This window comes from Rhinolophus sinicus, linkage group LG06, assembly GCF_036562045.2.
Source record: "Rhinolophus sinicus isolate RSC01 linkage group LG06, ASM3656204v1, whole genome shotgun sequence".
Classification (NCBI taxonomy): Eukaryota; Metazoa; Chordata; class Mammalia; order Chiroptera; family Rhinolophidae; genus Rhinolophus; species Rhinolophus sinicus.
Window position 1 is genome coordinate 165,568,360 of NC_133756.1, and position 23,422 is coordinate 165,591,781.

A 23,422-nucleotide genomic window follows, 5' to 3' on the forward strand; every position below is an offset into this window, starting at 1 on the left:
CTCTGGCCTCCAGCACCAACAGGGAGACAATCCATTTCTGTTGATGTTAACCACCCAGTCTGTGGCCGTTTTTTCCAGCAGCCCAGGAGACTGATACAATCCCCCGCCCAAATCTCAATTCAGTTTTTCTAAAGGTTAAATCTCCACACAGAAGTCCTGAAGTGACAGCCAGTGTCTGGGTGGGGAGGGTGGTGTTGGCTCAGTCTCTGAATTTGAGCATAAGAATGAGCCTTCAGACAGCGAAGAAAACACAAGAAGTCATCAGCTTAAGAGGTTCCAGTCTTCCTTAGTGCCTGCAGCCCTCAGTGAATACACAAGGCGATTTCTGGGAGCAGAGGCACTGGCTGTCCTCGGGACTGCGCTGGCCAAAGCTCTCACGGGCGTTGTTGCGGTCACCTGCAGGCTCCAGGGAATGCCAGGCATGAGGTGGGCATGGTGATGAGCCTAGGAGCAGCAGCAGTTGGCCCCCATTCACATAGGGTGCAACCTGGGCCAGGTGGCAGAGCCACACCTGTAGACAGGGCCGCTGAGGCCACCACCTAGAGGGAAGCCATGGGTCGTGCATGGGTAGCCTTGGAACCTCAGAAGTGATACCAGGTGATATCATTAGTGTCCCTGGTGAAACCTTGGCCCTGAGCCCTGGCTGCCCCAAGGGCACCAGTCCGCCCCTCAGAGCCGAGGCCGAGGGCACACCAGAGGGGCTTGCATGCTCTCTGGGGGGGAGAGGTGCTGAAGCCTGACCGTCTCTTGAGGCGGCCCAGTCCTCTGCCGCTGCCGGACAGGATGGCCACTCCGCAGGCTGCTCCATGAGTGACCACCTCCACTGTCCTCTCAAGACCCAGGGAGGAGAGCACCTCTGGGAGGCAGGATGGGGTGGGAAGACGGTGGGCTTGGGATCAGATGGCTCTGGAACCCCGGCTCCCTGCCCACTTGCTGAGGGAGCTGGGACAAGTCCCTGCACCCTAGGAGCCTCGGTGTCCTGCCTGAGTGTCACTGCTGGGCACAGCATGAGGGTTACGTTATGGCCTGTGTAGGGCAGCCGGCCCAGTGTGCCTGCCAGGGGCCACCTGCAGTGTTTGCTGAGGCTCGGAAGGGCCGATGCCCTGGGAAGGGGAAGGCAGGGGCACGGGGGCCACCCAGGAGATTGGCTTCCTGCAGTACCTTCCCCAGGCTTCTGGGGTAGTGGGGACGGAAGGGGACGCCTCGGCTGGGATGGCCCTGTCTACTGCCTCGGCACTGCTGCCACTCACTCTCAGCCTTGCTTGGGACTGTCCCAAGCATAGGAACCAGCTCAGGAGGTGAGAGGGAACCATTGTTCACTGGCGTCTGGAATGTAGGGGAATGTGTGTCCCGAGGCTTGCCCCATGCCAAGGCCCCTGGCAGGGCAGCTGGCATGGCAAGGGGATGCCCTGCATTGGCTGACTGACCACGTCCCCGCTGGCTGTTGGGGGAAGGGAAGGCCAGAGGCAGTGAAAGAGAAAGGAGGACCCCAGAGAGCTCAGCTTGTGCCCCAGCTCTGCTCAGCCATGCTGGCACCCTTGCCCTGACACCCTCGCAGCCCACCCCACAGTGAAGGTCAACTTCTGCAGAGAGATTGCTGCAGGTCCTGCCTCCAAGGGGTCCCTGGTCTAGCGAAGTCCCCATTTCCTGGCCCAGGAACCCCACTGGCACAGCAGCTCTAGGCAGTCATTCGCCAAATGAGCGGATGAATGGAAAGAAGGGCGGGCCACGTGAGAAAGCTTGCAGTTTCCCAGCCCTGCCAGAACAGCACACCACAAGCAGAATGTCACTTCCAGAGAAGTCACAGAAATTAGTGCCACCATCCAAGACCTGAATGGCACAGAGGACGGGGTTTCAGTCACTTTCCAATTTCACTGGCACGTTTTGTTTGTGCAGGAGACGGAGGTGTGTCGGTGACCAATAGTGGGTTGTCGCAAGGTTCAAGACATGACGACCCCAGCTGTAGCTGTCCTCCAGGAGCAGGTCAGCACAGTTATTGTCCAGCTGTGGGGCACACAAGCACTGCCTGCCCCACCCCACAGCCCGAGAATGCCGGGAGCAGTGTGCGGTCCTGCGGCAGGATCGGTGGGCTCCCCCACCTTGCCACGGGGTCACGTCAGCTCCTAAACTGCCACAGTTTAGACCACACAGAGTTTGGTCATCTCAGCATGTCCTTCTGTTAAATGGGTGACGTCACGTGGGTGTGGATGTGCTGTGGAGCTGAGCACTCAGTGACATTCTAGACGTTAAGATAGTGCACAGACTTGCCAACGGGAAACATCCCATGAAGATTTAGGAACTTGCCACACCCAGCTGAAATTCTGGGTGTTCAGTGGTCTGAAAATGTCAAGACCTTCCTGCCAAAGTCAAGGACAAGTTGTTACCCCTCGAGCACCTTAACCTTGGGAAGAAGACGTACATTGTGACGGGTGTATCAAATAGTCAGTTGCCTTTAGCTTTAAGTAACAGGAATTGGAAAGAACAGTGACTCAAGACTTTTTTCAGCTAAAAAAAGTCCAGAGGAAAGAGCTTCGGGACTGCTTTGGAGGTTCCAGACTTGCAGCAGGAAACTCGCCTTGTCTTCCTGGCTGCCTTCAGCAGCACGCCCAAATGGCTGCAAGAGCTCTAGCCTGCATTCTCCTATTCTTGGTGGGAACCGGGAGACTGGGCCAGGGCTGGGGTGGGGAGGAAGGACAAACAGGATTTCCTGGGAGCCACCCAACAACTTCCACCTGCGTGTCCCCGGCCACCCCGTCTCCGTGGGAAGCCAGGTAAAAGGAGAAGAGGAGGAGGAAGTGGATATGGACGGAGGGCAGGTAACGCATCACCTGTGGCCAGGGGTCCTTGACTGTGCTGTTCTTCTCTAATGAGCAGGAGACACAGGAATCGACTGGCTGAGAATGTGTCCCCCACTGAGAAGGGGTTTGGCTGGAGCTGCACCGTCGGCAGTTCTACCCCTTGGCACTTGCGACTCATTGGGTGTCTTGGTGCCCCACGACATGCTGTGGGGAGACCAGCGGGTGCAAATGGAACAAGGAGGTGGCAGGGCACCGGGCTTGGGCAAAGCTGGATCTGCTTAGGAAATAAATCCTGGTTTTGAGATGCGAGTTTTGGCTTGCCACTGGGCTCCCCCTCAGACTGACTGTACACAGACCATGGGCTGTCACATGATCACGTGATCTGAGCTGCCCATTGCAGACTGAGTGACATGAAACCACGAAGTGTGGTGTGTGTAGCCATATGCCAACGTCAAGAGGACGGGGGGGGGGGGTGACCTTGAGCACAGGGAAGCTGCACAAACAGGTGGGCACACTCCCGATATGCCCAGTCACACCTCCCTGCTTCCCCACCTTCAGCCTGCACCTGTGACCTCGTGAAGTTTCTTATGAGACGTCTGGCAACATTATTCTCATTTACTAATAAAGAAACTGAGACACAGGGACATTAAGCAAGTTGTCCAAGTCACTCAGCCAGTAAGTGGCAGAGCTGGGATCCAAATCCCAGACCACGCAGGGGACACAGGATTACTGGTACACAATGGGGTGGGGAGGAAGATGGGCGGAATCTGAGGGACTGCCTGAAGCGCCTCCTAGGACTAGCCAGTCCATGGTGACAGTTAATGGACGATTATAGCAGCCAGATGCTGGCAGGGTCACCAAGGCTCGGATTCCTCAGGAATGGTGGTTTGGGTCACTGTACTAGGCCAGAGGTGCAACCTGGGAGGGCTGGCTAAAGACAAAGTGAACATAGGCAGGGAGAGGAAGTCAGTTGTGGTGAGAAACACCCTGTGTGTGTCTGCAGGTCCTTCCTTTCTGAGACATAATGTATGAAACGGAGCTTTCTCTTCTTCCCTTGGTCTCTGCTCACTTTTTATCTCAGGTGGTTGTTGGTGGTCAAGTTTGGAAGTGTAGGTGGGGGGATACTGGCGTGTTAGTATGAAACAGCAAGCTCGGGGGTCTGCCCTTCCTCCCTAGGAATCCCATCCTTAGCAGACGGCCCACCTCTCGACCTAGAAGCTGCCAGCCTCTCGTGCAGCCTGCTGCAGGCCACTGACGTAGGTTTGCCATCCGCAGCACCTGCCAACTTTGGGCTGGGGGCAGGGGCTGCACAGAATCCATTCCAGCCAGTCCTCCCCCTGCTCCAGTGCGGCATTCCCAGCGTTGCCAACCGGGTTATTGGTTTTGGGCACTGGCAGTGGCAGCAGTGATGGTCTTCATCCCAGTTCTGTGGCTCACACATCCGGTAGGAAGGGTCTACATTTCTCACACATCAAGAACCCGGGAGGAAGGCAGCCTGGGGCTGGCACTGCAGCTCTGTGAGAGGCAATCAAGTCCCAAGCTCTGGCTTGTGTTCCTCGTTTTGAGCCAGTGGCTTCCATGGTCATGGTCCCAAGAGGGCTCTTGTGCCTCCAGGCATCGTGCCCCTGCAGAAGCAGAAGCCCCAGCTGCTCTCTGCCGGACGCTCGTCCTTTCATGCGGGAGGGAGGCCTCCCCGGCGGACTTCAGGTTTATCTCATTGACCAGAGCATGTCCCGGGCCCCCTTCTGCAGCCAGGGAGGCTAGGGTCGAAGGTTCCACTTGCTGGTCTCCGCTATGGGGGACGGCAGGAGAGTAGGGCTCAGAGTCACAGAGGAGGCCACTGTGAGCAGCGCAAGGTCTGCAAGTTCTCCATCTCGCCAACTCTCCTGGCAGCGCAGTGAGCTCCCTAAACTCCGTCCATAAGGTGCTCTTCACCTTCGACCTTCCTGTTGATGGCAACTGAGGGCCCTGCCTGACACTTGAGACTTCTGAGCCTGGAGAGAAAGCGACGTGGCCGCAGGGCACCTGGAGGAGGGGAGGGCCGAGGGGCTCCTCGGAGCGTTGGGGAGGGCTGCTTCCCTCCGGCGCGAGGGGGCGGCCGGGCGTGGGGGTACAGGGCAGGGTGTCCGGGCGGCAGGAGACAGACTGGGCGCAGAGGTCAGTCCCAGGGTGTGAGTGGACAGTGCGGGAGTGGGGGCGCTGCCCGGGTGTGAGGAGACAGCACGGTGCCGGTTCCGGGAGGGTCCGGCAGGGCGGGCACCCGACCAGCTGGGCCGCCGGGACTACAATTCCCAGCAGGCGGCGCGCTCGCGTCACTTCCGGCGGCGCCCGCGGCGCGCGTGTGGGAGTGTGCGAGTGAGTGTTTACTTCCGGCCGCTGCCGCTGCCGCCGCCGCGGGCTGAGGGCCGAGAGTGTCGGGCAGCGGGCGCGGCGGGCCCCGCGCAGCCATGGACTGGCTCATGGGGTGAGTCGGGCGGCCGGGCGACTGGGCGGGGGGCCGGGGTCGCGGGACGCGCCGCGGGCCGTGCCGCGGGCAGCACCGGTCAAGGGCGTCCGGTGCGGGCGGAGCGGGCTGGGCCGGCGAGCGGCGTCTCCGCGGGGCCGGGAGCGGGGCGCCGGGGCCGGGAGCGGGGCGCCGGGGCCGGGAGCGGGCTGGCCAGGACCGGCGCCCGCGCCACGCCGCCCAGCCCCGGGCGCCGGCGCAGGTCACCCGGCCACACCTCGCGGCGGATGTTGGGCGTCTGGGCTCGTCGGTCGCTGCGGGGAACTTGCTGCTGGAACAAGTCGCTTTGACGCCGGGAGAGAATAGCTCCTTAAGAGCAGAGGGACCCGCTCTGCTCGCCCGTGCGCGGGGCTCGGGTGGCGAGGGCAGCGGGCCGCGCGGCGGGCGGGGAGGGCGCGGCGGGCGGGGAGGAAGGAAGCGTCGCGCCGGCAGCGGCGGGCTGGGCTTTCCTCCCGGTGGCTTCTGTGCTTCGCTGGCTGGAAATGAGAGAAACAGGCTGACACGTCACGTCGTCTTCAGAAAGTCGTTGGGGCTAAAGCGATGGGTTGACACTGTTTTCTTTCTGAGGAGTAGGAAGGGCAGGCCCGCTCCACCCCGTAGCGGGGTCCGCCATCTCGTCCCAGCGCTGGTGGTAGCAGCCCCCTGCTCCCGTCAGGCCGGCCGGGCTCGGGTGGGCGTGGGGTCGTGTTGCCGTCGGCCTCGGCCCCGGGAAGGGCTCGTCCGGACGCTGTAGTCCTGGAAGGGGGGCGGAAAGTCTATGTACCTGTGGTGTCGGTGTCTGTCAGGCCCTTGCAGGATTAGGGCGGAGTGGAGGGTGCTGTTGGATAACCAAGCACATGGCTGGGATCCTCCTTTACCTGCAGGTTGGGGACAGTCTAGGGAAGGGGGACGCCACGAGGGACAAGCAGCTTGAGGGATGCATGGAGGGGCCAGAGAGAAGTGCCCACGGTTGTGGGTGTGCGTGGAGCCGGAGCGCAGGGCTTGCGCAGCGGGTGGGTGATGCAGGGGGCCAGTCCCAGGCCGGGCCGGCCGGCTGGCTTCTTGGAGAGGCAGCATTGCCCCCCGGCCCTGCTGCTTGTTAGCTGTGTGTGTGACTTTAGGTGACCACTTCACCTCTCCAGACCTGCTTGCTTTTTAGAAGCCGTCTGCAAAATGGAAATTGTGCTACTTGCAGTGAGGGGTGGTGGGAGGAGAAACTGAGGTGATGGGGGAAAATGTTTGCGCAGCGCTTGGCACTGGTGTGTGTGTTGGCTGCTGTCAGCAGGGAGGGATGTTTGTAGGAGGCCTTTGTAGCCCACGGCCCCGGCCCCGGTAGTGGAGGGCAGGCAGCTGTGTTTGCTTTGTTTCGAATGGTAGACGCTTGCTTTCTGCCTGTATTGGGAGGACCTGTGTTGGAGGCAAGTGGCCTCGCAGGGAGCTTGTTTCAGGGAAGAAAGCTGTTGATTGGAGGGTTGAACTCACAGTGCTGGTGTGGGAAGGACCAGCCTGCCAGCTGCGTTGCGGAGGGAGCAGCTGCGTGTACTTGTCTGTCCGTAAGAAGCAGGTACTCCGTGCCTGGAAAGTGACCAGCAGTCAGTGTTGTAGACTGAGTGACGTCTGTGCTTGATGGACTCTCCTGTCACCATTGTGAATATCCAGGAACTAACCACACTCAGGCTTAGAAGGGACTGCTTCTCTTTGGCAGGCAGCGGTGCTCAGGGTCAGGTCGGCGGGGCACGTTCTGGGGCGCTGGTCCAGGTGCTGGAGGAGGGCGCCTCTGAAGGGCTGTGGCCTGGAGCTGTTGCCGTCTGGCGGCGATACAATGGTCAGTTCCAGAAGGACACTGGAGCTCTCCGAAGGGTCAGGATGCAGATTGGTTGTATGTGTATGTTTTTAAGTTTAGTGGGCTGCGTATTGGGCCTTGTAAATAAGTCATGAGTTCTCTCATTCTTTCATAAGTCTTTAACTGTGACTCCCCCCACCTTTACAAAGAGTGGTATAGTTTCGGTTGTCAAGTACTCATCTTCCTCAAGAGCTTGTTTTCAAGGTGATGTCATAGGACAGTGAGCTGGGCGGGCCCACGTGCCCCTCTTACCCTCCCACACGCTTACTGAGTGTCTGCTCTTAAACAGAAGAGGCTGAGGCCTGGACTAACAGCCACAGAGACCCCAGACTCGCCCTCTCTGGTCTCCCACTCTGGCCCGCTCCCCAGTAGCCCTGCCCTCGCATGGAGGGCCAGCCAGCAGTGAGCTTGCAGGGCTGGACCCCTTCGTGTGCTCAGTACTGGGGCGTGACTTGGCCGTTAATCCTTTACCTGGGTTTCAGCTTGGCAGACATCAGGAAATGTGTTTTTTACTCTTTGTTGCTGGTTTTACTAATGCACACCATTCAGTGTCAACCAGGTGGTTTGGAATATGACTTTCTTTCTTATGTTTTGAGTGTTGTTTATTCTTTTCTAAGAAAGCGTTTCTTTGCATCAGTTCATCTCAAGTGACAGAGCATGGACTGGACTGCAGTGGCAAATAATGGTCCCTTCTTCCCCTGTGTCACTGTCATAACCAGAATGTTTTACAGATGTGCCAGTGAAACCATCTCCCTGTCACTGAAAGGACTTTGCTGAGTAATGTGGCGGCCTTATCGTCAGCTCTCCCTGCTGCTTTCAGGAAAGGGAGGTCCTGCAGGAAACCTGCTCAGAAGCCAGAAATAACGCCAGCATGTCAGGACTTGCTGCTGGAGTCTGCTGGCACTTATTTGGGCAAGAGTTTTGCGATGTGTAGCTTGTGTCCGCGCGTTTCATTGCATGTTTGTTTTCTCTGCTTGCATTAAGCTGGTCGTTGAAGTAGGTGTATAGTAATTTCCTCTTCACAGGGGGTCACCACTGCTTGTGTCTGAGCCTCTTTAGTCCTTGGCTCTCCATTCTGGACAGCCAATGACATGGTGGCAGCCTTGCCATTGGGAAAGAAGCCAGCCCCAGAGGAGAAGCGGCAGGAGCTAGGTCAGGTCCCAGGAGGTCTGCGACGACACGAGGGCCTCCTGCGCAGGGTTTGCAGTTGGGGGAAGACTGGTGTCTTGTCCTCGGGGCAACGGGCATTGTGAGTGGACAAGGAAAGTGCAGTGTAAATTTTACCCAACAGAGAGTGCAATCCAGAAGCTTCCCAGCCTCTGGGAATGCAGAAGAGGAAACGCTCTTCCTCCTCTGACTGGTGGGGAGCACATGGGCCCCTCCCCACCACTGGCCCTGGGTGGGGCCTTGGGTGAGGTTTGCAGGGATGTGCCCGCCCTCCATTCTGGGCCTGCAGCCTGGGGTCCCCTTCCTTGGGCCACATGGTGCCTTGACAGCAGCACCCTCCTGCCCTTCTCCAAGCAGCAGATGAGGTGGGGTGCAGAGCTTCCTGGGCCCACAGTGTTGGCGATGGAATGTCAGCACAGTGCCGGGCCAGTGGAGCCCTCGGCCTGGTGACAGTGTTTGCCAACTGTCCGCGGGCTTTCTGGCCTGTGTGGTTCTGCCTTCAGGAACCCTGCGTGGTGAAGGAGAAACCCTGGTGCCCGCATCCATGTACCTTTGTCCACAGGTGTTTGAGGGGTGGTGATGGCTTTCTTTTTTTAATTGGGGAATAGGACTTTATTGGGGAACAGTGTGTACTTCCAGGACTTTTTCCAAGTCAAGTTGTTGTCCTTTCAATCTTAGTTGTGGAGGGCGCAGCTCGCTGGCCCATGTGGGAATCGAACCGGCAGCCCCGTTGCCCAGAGCTCGCGCTCTTAGCAACTGAGCCACCCATGCGCATGGCTTTTTATTTTTTTAATTTATTTTTATTAGTTTCAGGTGTACAAAGCAACGTAAGAGTTAGACCTTTAAAGCCCTCATAAAGTGATAACCCACCCTGAAGCTACCACCCTTCTGACATCTCATATAACTATTACAATACCATAGACTGTGTTGTACTCCTCATCGCGTGACTGTATGTACCTATATATGTAGTTACAGTTGACATTCAATATTATTCTACTTCAGCTTCAGGTGTATAGCACAGTGGTCACCTACACAGTCTGTGACTTGATCCCCCTGATACGTCCAGTGCCCATCTGGAACCTTACGTGAGCTTTACCACATTGTTGATTGTATTCCCCACTGTATTAGCTATCAATTTGTATTTCTTAAAGTCTTCAGGTTTTTCACCCTGACCCCCGCCTCATTCCCATCTGTCACCCTGATAGACCTAGTACCTATCTGGCACCATACCTAGTTATTACAATATTGTTGACTGTATTCCTTACGCTATAACCTACGTCCCCGTGACTACTGTGTGTGTAACAACCAATTTGTACTTTTTAATCCCTTCTGCTTTCACCCATCCTTAACCCCCCTCCCATCTTAAAGAAGCCACTCGAAGATTCCTTGTAATACTGGTTTGGTGGTGATAAACTCCCTCAGCTTTTTCTTGTCTGGGAAGCTCCTTATCTGTCCTTCGATTCTTAATCACAGCCTTGCTGGGTAGAGTAATCTTGGTTGTATGTCATTGCTTTTCATCACTTGGAATATTTCCTGCCACTCCCTTCTTGCCTGCAAAGTTTCTGTGAGAAATCAGCTGCTAGTCTTATGGGGGCTCTCCTGTATGTAACTAACTGCTTTTCTCTTGTTGCGTTTAAGATTCTCTCTTTGTCTTTAACCTTTGGCATTTTAACTATGACGTGTCTTGGTTTGGGCGTCTTTGGGTTTATCTTGTTTGGGACTCTCTGTGCTTCCTGGGCTTGTATGTCCATTTCCTTCATCAGGTTAGGGAAGTTTTCTGTCATTATTTCTTCAACTAGGCTTTCAATTCCTTGCTCTCTCTCTTCTCCTTCTGATACCCCTATAATGTGAATGTTGGTATGCTTGATGTTGTCCTGGAGGCCCTTAAACTCTCCTCAATTATTTAGATTCTTTTTCCTTTTTGCTGTTCTGGTTGGGTGTTTGCTGCTACCTTATCTTCCACATCACTGTTTGGATCCTCTGCTTCATCTAATCTACTGTTGATTCCCTGTAATATAGTCTTCATTTCCGTTATTGTAGCCTTTATTTCCGACTGGTTCTTTTTCATGGTTTCCATCTCCATTTTTATAAGATCACTGAGCATTCTTATAACCAGTGTTAGGAACTCTGTCTGGTAGAGTGCTTGCCTCCATTTCGCTTAGTTCTTTTTCTGGAGCTTTGTTCTGTTAGTTTATGTGGCATGTGTTTCTTTGTCTCCCCATTTTGGCTGCCTCCCTGTGTTTGTTTCTATGTATTAGTAGGGCTGCTATGTCTTCTGGTCTTAGCAGAGTGGCCTCATGTAGTAGGTGTGCTGTGGGGCTCAGTGGCACAGTCTTTCTGGTCACCTGAGCTGGGTGCTCCAGGTGCGTCCCTTGTGTGGGTTGTGTGTGCCCTCCTCTTGTAGTTGAGCCTTGGTTGATAATTGCACATCAGTGTGAGGGACTGACCCTTGGGCTCACTGGTTGTGAGGACTGGCCTTGACTACAGTGGAAGGGTTGTTGTGCAGGGGCTGATCCTACGGAGCAGGATCTGCCTCAGCAGGACTCTGGTGCCTGCTCAATCCGCCCCTTGGGTGTGTTGTTCTAGGAGGCGGCTGGGTGATGCTCCAGCTCGTTTTGAAGCTTGGAACTGGGGCACCAGCCCAGGACCACCTAGGAGGGGATCCACTGTAGGTCCACTTCAGCCACAGCCCGTGTCCCACCTGGGGTCACCTAGCGGGAGCCAGAAAGAAATCCACAGGTATCTGCTGCCCATGCTGTGCTTGGAAGCGCCTTGAGAGGCCAGGCCGCGAACCAAGGCCGCCTGCCGCTAGTGTCGGGCTTAGAGCTGCTCAGCCAGAGGCACAGGACATGCTCAAGCCAGATGCTGCTTGTCTGGGTTCTCTGCACCTTTGAGAGACCCTAGGAGAGTCTGTATCTTGAGCCAAGGCAGGCAGTCTACACGAAAAAGCCACTGGAAGCAGCCTGGTGTGCCTGAAAGTTAAGCGAGGTGGGGTCTCGAATCGCCAGGACGAGGTTAACGAACTGCGAGATTCAGAAATGGCGGCCGCCTGTGTTCACACACTGGGAAGGGGGAGGGCTCAACAAAGAAATAGTGACCTCCACCAGCTTCCCCGTCCAGGAGAAAGCCGCCTGTCCAGCCCCCGTCCCAAGCCAGACAACTCAGTTCCCCACCATTTGCCGCTGCTGCCCTCCAGCTGCTGCCCCAGCGCTGGCGCTCAGAGCGCGTGACTCCGTTGGTGGTAAGTGCGCGCGCAGTCCCTTTAAGAGGAGCCCCTGTGAGTGCAGCCGCCCCGTCTCACTCAGCCACCATCTCCGCTGGTTTTCACAGCTGAAAATTATGGGGACCTCTCTCCCCGGCACTGGAACCCTGGGCTGGGGCTGGGATCGCTCACTCCTCTAAGGGATGGGGGGACCCCCACAGCCGAAATACGCCACCCGATCTTTATGGTCCCACCTGGGTGTGGGACCAGCCCGTGCCGGGTCTCTGACCTTCCGACCAGCCCGTAGTTGAAAGGCTTCAGTTCAGCTTGATTTTAGGCGATTCTGAATAATGGTTGTTTTGTAGATTAGTTTAATTTTGATGTGGGTGTGAGAGAAGGTAAGCACAGCATTTACCTGCTGCGCCATCTTGGTTGTCGATGGCTTTGTTTTTCCTGGCACTTGGCCTCACGGGAGGGTGTTGCTGGTGACAGACAGCCGGGTCTGATTATGGGGAGACCCAGACTGAACTCGCCCGAGTCTCTAGGCTTTTTTTATCAGTCTCATTGAGGTATAATTTACATACCACAAAGTTTACTTGCTTTAAGTGTACAATTAAGTAATTTTTAGGGAAATTACAGCGTTGTGTAACCATCGCCAGGGTTTAATTTGAGAACATTGTCATCATCCCCCAAAGAACCCGGGTGCCCATCAGCAGTCACTCCCATTCCCGCCCCCAGCCCTGGGCACCCTCTCATTTACTTTCTGTCTGGGGAGGTTTGCCTCTTCTGGGCATTTCGTGTAAGTGGAATCACAACATGTGGTCTTTTGTGAGTGGTTCACTTGGTGTCACGTTTTAAAAGTGCATCGTGTCACTGCGTGTGTCAACAGTCTGTCCTTTTTATTGTTGAGCGCTGCTCCGTTTATGGAGACGTGCATACTCGTACTTGGCTTGTCCGTGGACGTCTGGATGGTCCCTGCTGCTCGCTGATCTGAGCAGTGCTGCTGTGACCCGGCCTTTTCTGGGGCCACGTCCTCAGCTGCGGAGACCTCCAGGTCCCGACCTCCGTCCCTGTCTGGCGTGGTCCCCACCCTGTGGCAGCGATCAGAGCTCCAAGATGAGAAGACACAGGTTCTGCCTTCTCAGGCTGAGGGGGAGGCTGTGGACGCTGCAAAGACGAGGTGGAGCCAGCGGCTCACAGCACGAGCTCAGCCGTGGCGTCGGGGAGCATGCACGGGGATTTGCCAGGTGGAATGGAGGCTGAGACTGTGGCCGAGAACAGGCATGGGCGTGTGCAGGGCACAGAGGCCTGAGCGCAGAATCTGCCCTCCAGCCTACGGCCCCGGGGAAGCGGTGGCTTGGGGACCACTTCCAGGAGCAGCCACTGCCACAGGGGCTCCACCCAGGCCGTCCTCTGGGCCTGGGTTTGCCTTCGTGCTGCCTGGGGCCCGTGTTGCATTCAGAGCCCTACAGAGATCAGGGGCGACTGGAGCCCTTTGTAACCAGCGCCTGCTCCTGGACACCCAGCAGCATGTTTTCTCATTTGCCCTCCTGCTTGGAGTGTCTACTGGGAACCCTTGCACCAAGTGTCCTTGAAGCTGTGCTGCTGGCAGGAGACAGGCAGGATGTGAGAGGCTCTGCCAGGCAGTGGACAGGGGGATTCGGTGTGTGGGGGGTGGGGAAAGGGGGGAGGTGTGGCCGTGGTGGGCAGGGCTGCAGGGGTGTGGGTGTGGTGGACGGGGCTGCGCTGGGGCCCCCCTTGCTCCTGGCTTGTGCTTTTGAGATGAGCAGCAGCTCCTGAGGGCTGCAGTTGGCCCTCGTCAGCCTCCTCCCGCTTCTGGCCTCTGTCCTGGCATTCTCGCCACCAAGTGTGACCGCCTGGTGCTTGCTTCCCAGGCCTCTTCTCCAGGATCCTGGAAAAGCCCCACCACATTGGGGTCTGGCCCCCGACCTTGTTGTCAAGAGCTAGTAGTGGCTTGGGAGGGGTGCCCTTGGTGCATGAGGCTGCTGTCAGCTCTACAACACTCTTGGGGAGGGAGCCATGGTCTCTGCTGTGCTCGCCTGGTTTGGGAACGTGGGTATTGGAGGCCACCTTGGTGGGGACCCCAGTGGCGGTGTTCCCATTGTCCCAGCATTTCCTGTCATCCGGGCAGCGCCCCTGGAAACTTAGACTCGCCCACACCCCACACCCTCGGTGTCGTGCTCACTCTCGCAGGGCACATGCGGGCGCTGAGTCCAGGTGTGGTGGCCTTGGCGAGGTGCCGTCTGTGTTGGAGTCGGGCCTGTGACTCAGGGAGGTGGTCGTGGTCCCTGACGGTGACTTCTGGGTCCTGTTCTGCCTGCTGTGTGGGCCCAGCCGGGAAGAGGAGGTGGTGCGAGCTGCTCCTGTCTGCCTGTCAGGGCTCCCTTGGCCTCCGTCCTCATGGGGTCCGTGTGTCCTTCCCACAGGACTTCTCCTGGCGGGGGCACACCGCTGGGGCCCCGGCCTCTGCAGGACGGGGCCTGGCACATGGACGTAGGAGGGCGTGAAACCTCAGGATAAAGTGTGACGCTTAAAGAGAAGAGGGGGCGGCGGCTAGCGGGCGTCATGGCCATGTGTGAGCTGGGTACTGTTTTGAGTGGAGCCGCGTCGCTTTTGGCTGTGCTGCACTCGCGTTGTCACCTTCTGCTTTCTCGTCCTCGTGCCAGTGCAGCTGAGGTGCACAGCTGCGGGGGTGGCGTATCCAGGCCCTCCCGACCTGCAGTGTTTGCACATACATCCCAGGCATTACGGGAGGTGTAGGTACCACTCTCACCTTTTTGCTTGTTGGGAAAGTTGCCGCTGTATTGGGTCACAGGGGAGTGGCGATTTTGGGTCAGTGTTTAGTGTGCGTGAAGGCAGACCTCTCCCACAGAGGCACACGGCTTCCCGGTTGGAGAGCGAGCTGGAGAGCAGGCGGTCCCGCCGTCTTTCCCCTGCGGTGGACAGACGCCTCCCCTCCAGCCTTCGCACTGCACTGGCCCCAGGCCAGCAGACTGTGCGCCCCCAGGGTCTGGTGCCCCCTGCAGCCCCCCCCCATTTGGCCTGCATTGCACCCACTGAGTGCCCAGCCCCCACTCTGCCCGACTGTGGGAAGGATGCCCGTGCCAGGCGGCTCCAAGGGAGCCAGATGTCTGAACCCCTGGGCAGGCCTGGCAGTGAGCTCAGGGGTGTGAGATGAGCTCGGGTGCGGCTGCTCTGTGTCAGGTCTAATTATGTGCAGCCCTGGGCTCGGGGCGCTGCTGGCGGGGAGCTGCACCGGGGCCTCCAGCACGCCCCGAGGGCCAGCCGCGGTGGGTTCTGGGGCACGTGCGCTGAGGCAGCTTGTCGTGGACGTGCTGCGGGGTAGAGTGTGAGCCGAGACGCTGACGTCTGACGTGCGGGTGCCCACTTGCCCGGGCACCGTTCTGAGCTCTCAGCGAGCCGCTGCCGTCTGCTGAAGGCGGGCAAGGAGTACGGGTGGGCGTACGGCAGTGGGCGGGATGCCAGCCAGGAGAGGGACGGCCATTTTTTATTTCGGGGTTCTAGAAGGCTCTTTGAAATGGCATTTGAGCTCAGACCTGGAAAGGTGATGGAACTTGTTGGGGGGGTGGGGGTGGGGGTGACTCGTTGCATTTTAGAAAGAAGACTGTCCCCCCATATCACCAAGGACTCGTGAATTTTTATTCATCCGGTATTTTACCATCGATTATAGTCTTTCCTACTTTCAGTGACTGGATTGTCCCAAATTTAACCAGTGGGAGCTCATTTAAATTGTCTCCTGGTCACTGGGTAAGGTGGGGAGCAGACCCTAGAAGGCAGCAGGAGCAGACGAACCTCAAAAACACTGTGTTGACGGCCACTAAGGAAAAGAACTGTTAGTACAAGCACCTGGGCTCCGCTACAACGCCGTCCGTGTGGGAGCGCACACGCGTGTGCAAATGTTGGGATAGATTCTGAGGACAGAGGACACGTGGCCAGGCAGGGCTGCGTTCCGAGTAGCATTGCCTCGTGGAGTATCGTGTGTTCAAACAAACAGATAATACAGCCGTGTCCTGAGTAACAGGGTTTGATGTTAAAAAGACACACAGTATAAAGTTAAGAAGCCTCTGGAATGTTAGGTTGGAAGTGTTACTGCGCTCATAGCCTTTTCCTAGCTCTGTGTTGGACCCTGTGTGCAGAGCCGTGCTGGAGTGGCCCTGTCAGCCCCGCAGTGTGTGATACACCTGCCTGTTAGCGCAGCTCGCCCAGCCTCACCGAGCGGCCAGCGGGCAGCAGCGTGGGCATCGGCGTGGGCGCGTGGCCGGGGTGCAGGTGTGGGGCCCACATTGTCCCTGGCGGCTCGCGGGCTGGGCCCCACTGAGCCTCATACTTGTGCCTCACCGCCCCTGCTTTGCAATTTGCCCGGTGGGGGCTTGGGGACGTGTCTTTTGCTGCAAAATCAACCCCAGAACTTACAGGCTCCAGACGAGGACCATGGCCTCTCATGGCCGAATTGGAGCCTCAGTTCCCCCACGCAGCCTCTCTCTGCGTGGGCTCACACCAGTCCAGAGCAGGGTCGTCAGCTTGTTGGCCTCAGAACCCCGTTACCTTCTGAAAAACTACATGGTTTGTATGGGTTGTGACTATCGGTATTTACCATTTTAGAAATTATAAAAATTCTTTAATTCACTTAAAAAGGATAATAAAGCCAGCATATGTTGACATAGTATTTTAAAATTAAAAATTGTATTTTGCAGAGTGAAAACAAGGGAGAAGAACGTCATTGTGTTTTGCAGCTCTCATGAGCTGGACCCTGACGTCTGCTCATGCTCCTCCTGCTGTGATTTGGGGGGTCACGTAACTCCTGGAAAGCCCTGTGTACACTGGGGAGCACATGGGCGGGAAAGACCAGTGACGTCTGCATGTTATTATGAGGGGGGTCTTTACTTTGAGGCCCCCAAAAGGTTCTTGGGGAGCCCTGGCGCCCCTGGACCACACTTGGGACACGTGGCTCTAGGCTCCCGACGTGGCCTCGCTCCAGCAGGAGAGCCACAGAGGAAGCTGCCGGACGCTGGGCGTTCCTTCTGCCACTGCCCAGTATCAGACAAGTCTCATAGTTGCGCTGACTGGGGGGTCGGGGGTGCTGGCGGTGGACCGACTGCCTCTCCATGGAGGGGTCTCACCTGGTGGGAGGGGAGGATTGCTGGCAGTTCCACTGGCGGACATGGACACGGGTGGGGACGCCGGGTCTGCTGTGACCGTGAGCCTGTGTCCATGTTAACGCAGCCTTTCAGCAGGTGGCAGGTGAGGTAGCCCAGATGCACTGCCCTTTGTGCACAGAAGGCGCTGCACGGCTTAGGGTTCGAAGACCGACTCCGCAGCCTCGCACGCAGCCTGTCCACCGCCCCGGCCTCGGTTTCCTCCTCTGCTGAGTGAGCTGAGTAGTAACCTTCCCCGCAGGTGACTGTGGGTTCCGTGGGCAGCCTGAGCACTGGGCAGTTGTGGAGGGGGCCCTTGTCCCCTGGCGAGATGGGGCTTGGCACCAGCCCGGGTGTGGGGGGGTGGGGGGAGCTCATTTCCGTTTGTAATTCCCTCTGGGAAACAGCCAGGGGCAGTTGTCCCTCTCCTCCTCCCCTCCCCCCACACGCAGTGTTTGCCAGGTTGCCAGCGTGGCAGTGGCAGGAGGGGCCGGTGGCAGTGGTGAGGCCGGCTGTGGGTCAGGTGCTCTGTGCTCCTCCTCTCCCCGCCCCCAGCCGCCTTCCCTCTCTGTCCTCACTGAGCGCTCACTGTCGGGCTGTCGTCTGCATGTCACTTCACATTGTCACTGTCACCTGTTTCCTGCCCTTAGAGTGCTGCTGGCATGCAGCGTTAGCCCTTGTGTTCTGGGCTGGGGTACACTGGGGAGCCGTGTGTTTCGGGGGCCACCTGGGGGCCGGACCCACAGCCACCAGAGCAGATGCGCATGTGTTTGTTCCTAATGACTGAGTCCTTTGGAGCCAGTGCGGTGTCATCTCTGAGGCCCGGGAGGGGCAGGAGCACAGTTGGTGCCGGGCCAGCGTGCGGGGTAGGCGTGGGGAGGTCGAGGCAGACTGGATGCCCAGAGCCTACTCGGAAGGACTCCGAAATACCGGGTGAAACGCTGAAGGGTTTCCCCGGTGTAGCAGCAGTGACATTCATTCGCTCGCCCACTGCGTGTCGTTTGTGCCAGCAGCTGGCGTGCCGTTAGGGAGCCCACAGAGCCCCTGCTCCCGGGGGACCCGGTCTCACCTGTCCCTGGTAGGAGGCGGACAAGCAGAGGAGGCCCAGCGGCACCGTCACTCTGCACCTGCAGTGAGCTGCCTGGGGCAGGCGGGCGCCGGGGTCAACCACCCCAGGGACTTCCCTGTCATTGGTCCTGAGGCTGTCTCCTGGGGGGGGAGGGCGTTTCCTCAGCGAGGCTGCCACAAGGGGCCTGGGGCTCCGTAGGGGGCCTGCCGGGTCCTTCCTGCGGCCAGAGCGCCTCCTGAGAGGTTCTGCCACTCACATGCCGACGGCTGGCACAGCTCACCTCACACCTCGTTGCCAGCTGCCTGTTGGGCCTTTATGGACGAATCTGCCATGTGCACAGGCCAGGCAGGGCGGCTGCCAGTGTGCAGGGCCCAGGCCTCCTCTGCAGTCATGTGCCTGGGCTCTGTCTATTGTAAGGGTATTGGCCCTGAGGGGGGAGATTTTAGAGCTTTTTCTTAAAGAGACAGACACGGGCGGCAGAACCCGGCTGAGGGGAGGCTGTCTCCGTGGCCCCTGCCTGGCTGTTTCCCGCGGGCATTTGCATTCACGCTGCTGCCCGGCAGAAAGCCGTGTGTGCTCGTGCCGGGGACCGGCCCAGGGAACCCAGAAGGGTCAGGGGCCAGGTGTGCGCCAGGACACCGAGGGAGCCATGGGACAGTGACCGCAGAGGGGGGTTGGGGGGTTTCTGGGCCCATAGAGCCCCACGACCTCAGTTTGGTGGCTCTGTGCCTGCCCTTGTCCTTCCTGGTGGGTGAGGAGTGACCGTTTCATCATCTGTATTTTCTCTTACATCCTTTCCCACCATCAGCACCGCCCCCACCCCCCACACCAATCAGAGCTGTGTGACCATTTAGTCCTTTTGGTCGGGAAGAAATTCCGTTCGCGCTGACACCGGGACCTGCTCAGGAACCCCTGTTGCGGGCGAATGGAGAGCCCAGAGCAGTGTTTCCCAAAGTGCCTCTCAAGGACCACGGGTCCTCTGATGCCCGAGTGAGGTGGGGCAGCCATGGATGAAGTCTGGTCCTCCTGGAGGCCGAGTGGACGGCAGTAGCTTAGGGCTCTGAGCAATCTGAGTAAACTGACGCTGGTAACTATCTGAGCAGCGGCTCACACACCCTGGCCTCTGCCACCTGTTGTGCTCACGGGACACTCACCTTACCCGCCCTCTTCCCACTCTCAGTGCCTTTGTTCTCTTAGCTGTTGGAGGCAATGAATGAACAGAAAAGAAATGAAAGGTCGAGGGTCACCCACAGGCTGTGCGTCCATCTGTTCACCCCCCTTCCCCTCATTGCTGGTGGGGTACAGTGAGGAACCGTCCCCCGAGGGCCTGGATCCTCCTTCCAGAAGTGCGTTTACTTCTTGCCCCCAATGGTGGCATCTGCACCCTCAGTGACATTGCTCCCTTGTCCTGGACGAACAACATGGCCAGGGGTCGGGGGACCTCGGGTGCACAGGGCCTGAGGCCACCGTGCTTTTCCTGAGTCACCGACGTGGGGTGTAGCCAGGGGCCGCTGCCTCAGCGGGAGAGGAGAGCAGGCAACACTGTTTCCTGGGATGGCGCTCCTTGCACAAGAGGGCGTTTTCTGCCGGCTGCCTTCCTGCGCCCTGCTCTCTGTGCCCAAATGGTCACCAGTGCGTTCTTTTCGGGCTGGCTTCGTCTCCTCTCCCCAGACCCACTGGTAGCCGCTGCGTACCTGGTGTGGCCAGGGCAGGAGAAGGCAGGCCTAGGGCACCCGAGCCTGCCTGTGGTCGCCGGCCACGGTGAGTGCTGGCTGTGGGGCATCTGCCCTGTAGGCACTGGTCCCCGGAGGGGCACTGGCAAGGAGGCCTGGGTGCCCGCGGGGCGTGCCATCTGCAAGTCAGGCAGTCTCGGGGTCGTGACTGCTCTCCGAGGCTCGGCACCCAGATCTGGGGAGGGGGCTCACAGCCCCTGCACTGCAGAGTGGTTTTGGCTGGGATGTGGTTTCTGGAAGGTACCTGGTGTGTGGCAGCTGTGCCATCACCGCAGTCGGGTTTACCAGTGCCAGGGACACTGCTGTGTGTAAGCCCCCGGGAATGCGGGAGTGTGTCTTGTGGGTCATGGCTGTGAGCACGCAGGCCGCCCCTGCTGCCTGCCTGCCCGGCCTGGCCTGCGCCACCCCCTGGGGAGCAGGGCACCCGCTGCCGTGACCAGAGGGCACTGGTGTCCGCCTGGGGCTTTGGGTCTTGGCGTGCTGTTTGCCATGCTCTATGTAGCCTGACGCTCCTACGCTGGTAGAGGGGAGGCCCAGGCCGTTCTCTGGACGTGGCCACTGTGGGCAGGGGCTTAGGAAAGCACTGTGATGAAAACCCTTGTTTTTAAGCACATTCTGTGGTTCCTGCAGTGAAGGCCTCCTACCTGTTTGGCTGAAGAAATGCTGGGCTCAGCTGACTTCTGCCGTGAGTTCCTGGCATTTGTAATTTGAGTAAAAATAAATGTGTCATCTTGTTGTGACCTTGCTGGCTTCAGTGTACTTCCTCCAAGGCCAACGGGTGGGTGAGTCCCACCTCATGTTTCACTGTGACCCCCCCCCCGGGGGGAGGGGTCCTGCAGAGCAAGGCGGGCGTGGGGGCAGCTGTACTTCCTGTCGGGTGCCCTGTGCGGTGTGCCGTTTCTTCTCACAAGACGCCTCCTTCTCACCGGCCGTGGTGTAGAGGAGCAGTTGTGGTTTCTGGCCCCTGAGGTCTGAATCGTTGTCAGGATGTCTCCTGAGGTGGCTGTGTGAGGGCACAGCCCTGCCGCCCTGACGGCGGGACCCTTGTGGAGCTCACATCCGTCACACACACTGGATTCCCACCCTGCGCCGTGGGGCCGGGTGGGAGGACTGGGACCTGCGGGGCCCCACAGTGGACGTCCACGGTGGGGGGGGGACTGCACAGTGTGGACTCAGGAGGCTGCCTCGCGGGCACTGGGGCCCGGCCGCCCCCGCCCAGCAGGCCCCTCCCTATGCGCTCCCTGCTCAGGGCCGTTGGCAGTGGCGTTGGCCTCCCAGGCGGAGACCTCGGTGTCCTGCTCCATGGGGACACCGTGCCGGGCTTTCTCTGGGAGGAGCAGCTGGGTGTGCTCACCGTCCTGTTCCAAGCAGATGGGCTGGCTGAGCCCTGAGGGTGGTGTTGGGGCGACCTGCGGGCTGGGGGTCTGCTGTCCACGTCCACCCACTCGCGTCGCCGCCTTTTGTGAGCAGCGTTCTTTGCTCTGGTCAGCGCAGCAAGGACCAAGGGACGGGCTGGCTAGGAGCTGGCATTGGTGGGAGTACATGTGTGGGTCAGAGGCCACAGGGCCGTCGGCAGCAGCTGTGTGACCACAGGCTCCAAGCCTCAGTCTCCACCTGTGTGGGGATGTGGGCCCTCCTGCAGGCAGCCATACCCTGGTGTCAGCCTCTCAGTGGCCACATCACAGGTGCAGGCAGTGTGGTGAAGGGCTTGGTCACTGATGCCTCCAAGGGTCCCGGCCCTGGGCTGACCGGGTGGGGGGGTGCAGCGCACGGCTGTGCTTTGTCATTCGTTGGCCTCTGGGAACTGGCACCTGCACCCATCGGGCCGGCTGCCCCTGGGGAGCGAGGCCAGGTGGACAGACAGTCAGACTAGGGCCGGGGTTGGGCCAGCACCCGGCATGGCCTACGGGCTTTGAGGCGGCTCTGGTGGCTTGTTTTCAGCTTGATGGCTCAGATGTAGGATCGGGACGTGGCTCCAGCAGGTGGCCCCACCCATCCTGTTGGTGCTTTCTGCAGCTTTTTTCCTGGTAACACAGTGGAAGGGAGAGAGTTGGGGCCACTCCTGCTCTCTCAGACCTGGAGAACACGGTGTTCCTGCTGGGAGCTGTTCACAGGCAGCTCTGCAGTTTCCTCTGTCATTTCTCTCCTAGAAGTCTGATTTTTAATGAAAATAACAAACCATCCCCTGAAATGGCATTTGTCAGGGTCTGGGGTGAAGACTCCGCTCTTTGGCTTGTGTGGCCGGGCCTGCAGCACATGCGGGAGGCCGTGTCCTGGCTGCTCGCACACCCCATGGGTCCGGCTGCAGGACCTGGTTCAGAAGCTCATCACAGGCGGCATGAGCACATCAGGGCCCCTGCTTTGCGGGGCTCCTGGGTCCCCAAGCTCTCCAGACGCGGGCACCCGGGGCTAGGGCTGGGGCTGGGGCATTTGTCCTTCTCATTGCCTCAGATCTTCCACAGGAAACCAGAGAGCTGACTGTGTCCTAGTCCTGCAGAAAAGACCCTTCAGACCCCGTGCCTGTGGGATGAACCCCAAGTCCTCCCTCTCCCTCCCACGCCCACCCGTGGTCACCTGTTGCACTGCAGCCTGGTCAGCCCTCCATGTGCCCTTTTGGCCAGGACACCTGACCTGTGCTGTCACGCTGCCTCCCGTCCGCCCAGCTAATGCCTGTGTGGCTTTGCTGATCGTGAACTCGAGAGCGTTTGGGCTCCAGACTCAGGACCCAGACACAGACAGCGTGAGGGCGCAGCTTCCCAGGCGTCTTACAGGTACTCGTTCTGTCTGTCAGGAGGAGAAATGCAGAAAATAACCCATTTATAAGAGCATCAACAAGAACAGAATACTTCGGAATAAATTGAGCCAGGAAAGATCTCTTCACTGAAATGTAGAAGGTACTGATGAAAGACGTCGAAGACAGAGATGAGTGGAAAGAGGTTCTGTGCTCATGGATCAGAAGAGTTAATGTCAGGTCCGTGCCGCCCCAGGAAACCTGCAGGTTCGGTGCAATCCTATCAAAATTGCACTTTTCACAGAACTAGAACAAACATTCCTCAAACTTGTAGGGACCCACAAGAGACCCCCAAAGCTCTCCCGAGACAGAAGAACGGAGCTGGGGGCCTCACACTTCCTGACACAAACTGCTACGAGGCCGTAGTCATCAGAACAGCTTGATACTGGCAGGAAATCACACGCAGGTCATGGATCAGAATCGAGAGCCCAGAAGTAAACCCAGGCGTAAGTGGTCAATTCATTTACGACAGAGCCAAGAATGTATAACGGGGAAAGGACCTTCTCTTCAATAAATGGTGTTGGAAATACTGGACCACTGTCTGACACCACGGAAATGAACTTGAAATGGATGCAGACTTGAACATACAACCTGAAACCCCAAAACTCCTAGAAGAAAACAGAGGCGGGCAGCTCCTGGACAGGGGTCTTGGCAGTTTTGGGGGACGTGACACGAGAAGCACAGGCAACAAGAGCAAAAACAAACAAGTGGGGCTCCCTCAGACTCACGGCTCCTTCACAGCGAAGGAGACCATCACCTACTTGAAAGGCAGCCCGCGGAATGGGAGAAAGTCTTTGCAAACCACACGTCTGATAAGGGGCTAATATCTAAAATAAAAAGGACCTGAAGTGGGCGGAGGACTGGACTAGACGAAGGAGACAAAGTGCCTACAGGTGCGTGAAAGGTGCTCCTCATCACTGTTCGTCAGGGAAACCGGCCCAAACCACAAGTGAGACCCCACCCCACACCTGTCAGGACGGCTGTCATCAAAACGACGAGATAACAAGAGTGGGGAGGCCGTGGAGGAAAGGGGACCACGTGCAGTGTGGGTGGGAGCCGCCTTGGGGAACAGTGTGGAGCTGCCTCAAGAAACCAAAACCAGAGCCACCAGACGACCCAGCAGTCCCACCACGGGGTCTGTATCCACAGGAAATCGCTGA

At 58.3% G+C, this 23,422-nt stretch overlaps 1 protein-coding gene across 1 annotated transcript in view; it reads left to right on the plus strand.

Annotated features, from left to right (window-relative positions):
- Positions 1-5,126: 5,126 nt before the first annotated feature.
- MOB2 (MOB kinase activator 2) overlaps positions 5,127-23,422 on the plus strand; it is a 61,568-nt gene continuing 43,272 nt past the window's right edge. Inside the window, exon 1 of the mRNA XM_074336945.1 lies at positions 5,127-5,262. Coding sequence (XP_074193046.1) covers positions 5,246-5,262 — 17 coding nt within the window. The 5' untranslated portion in view covers positions 5,127-5,245. The remainder of the gene's footprint in view (positions 5,263-23,422) is intronic.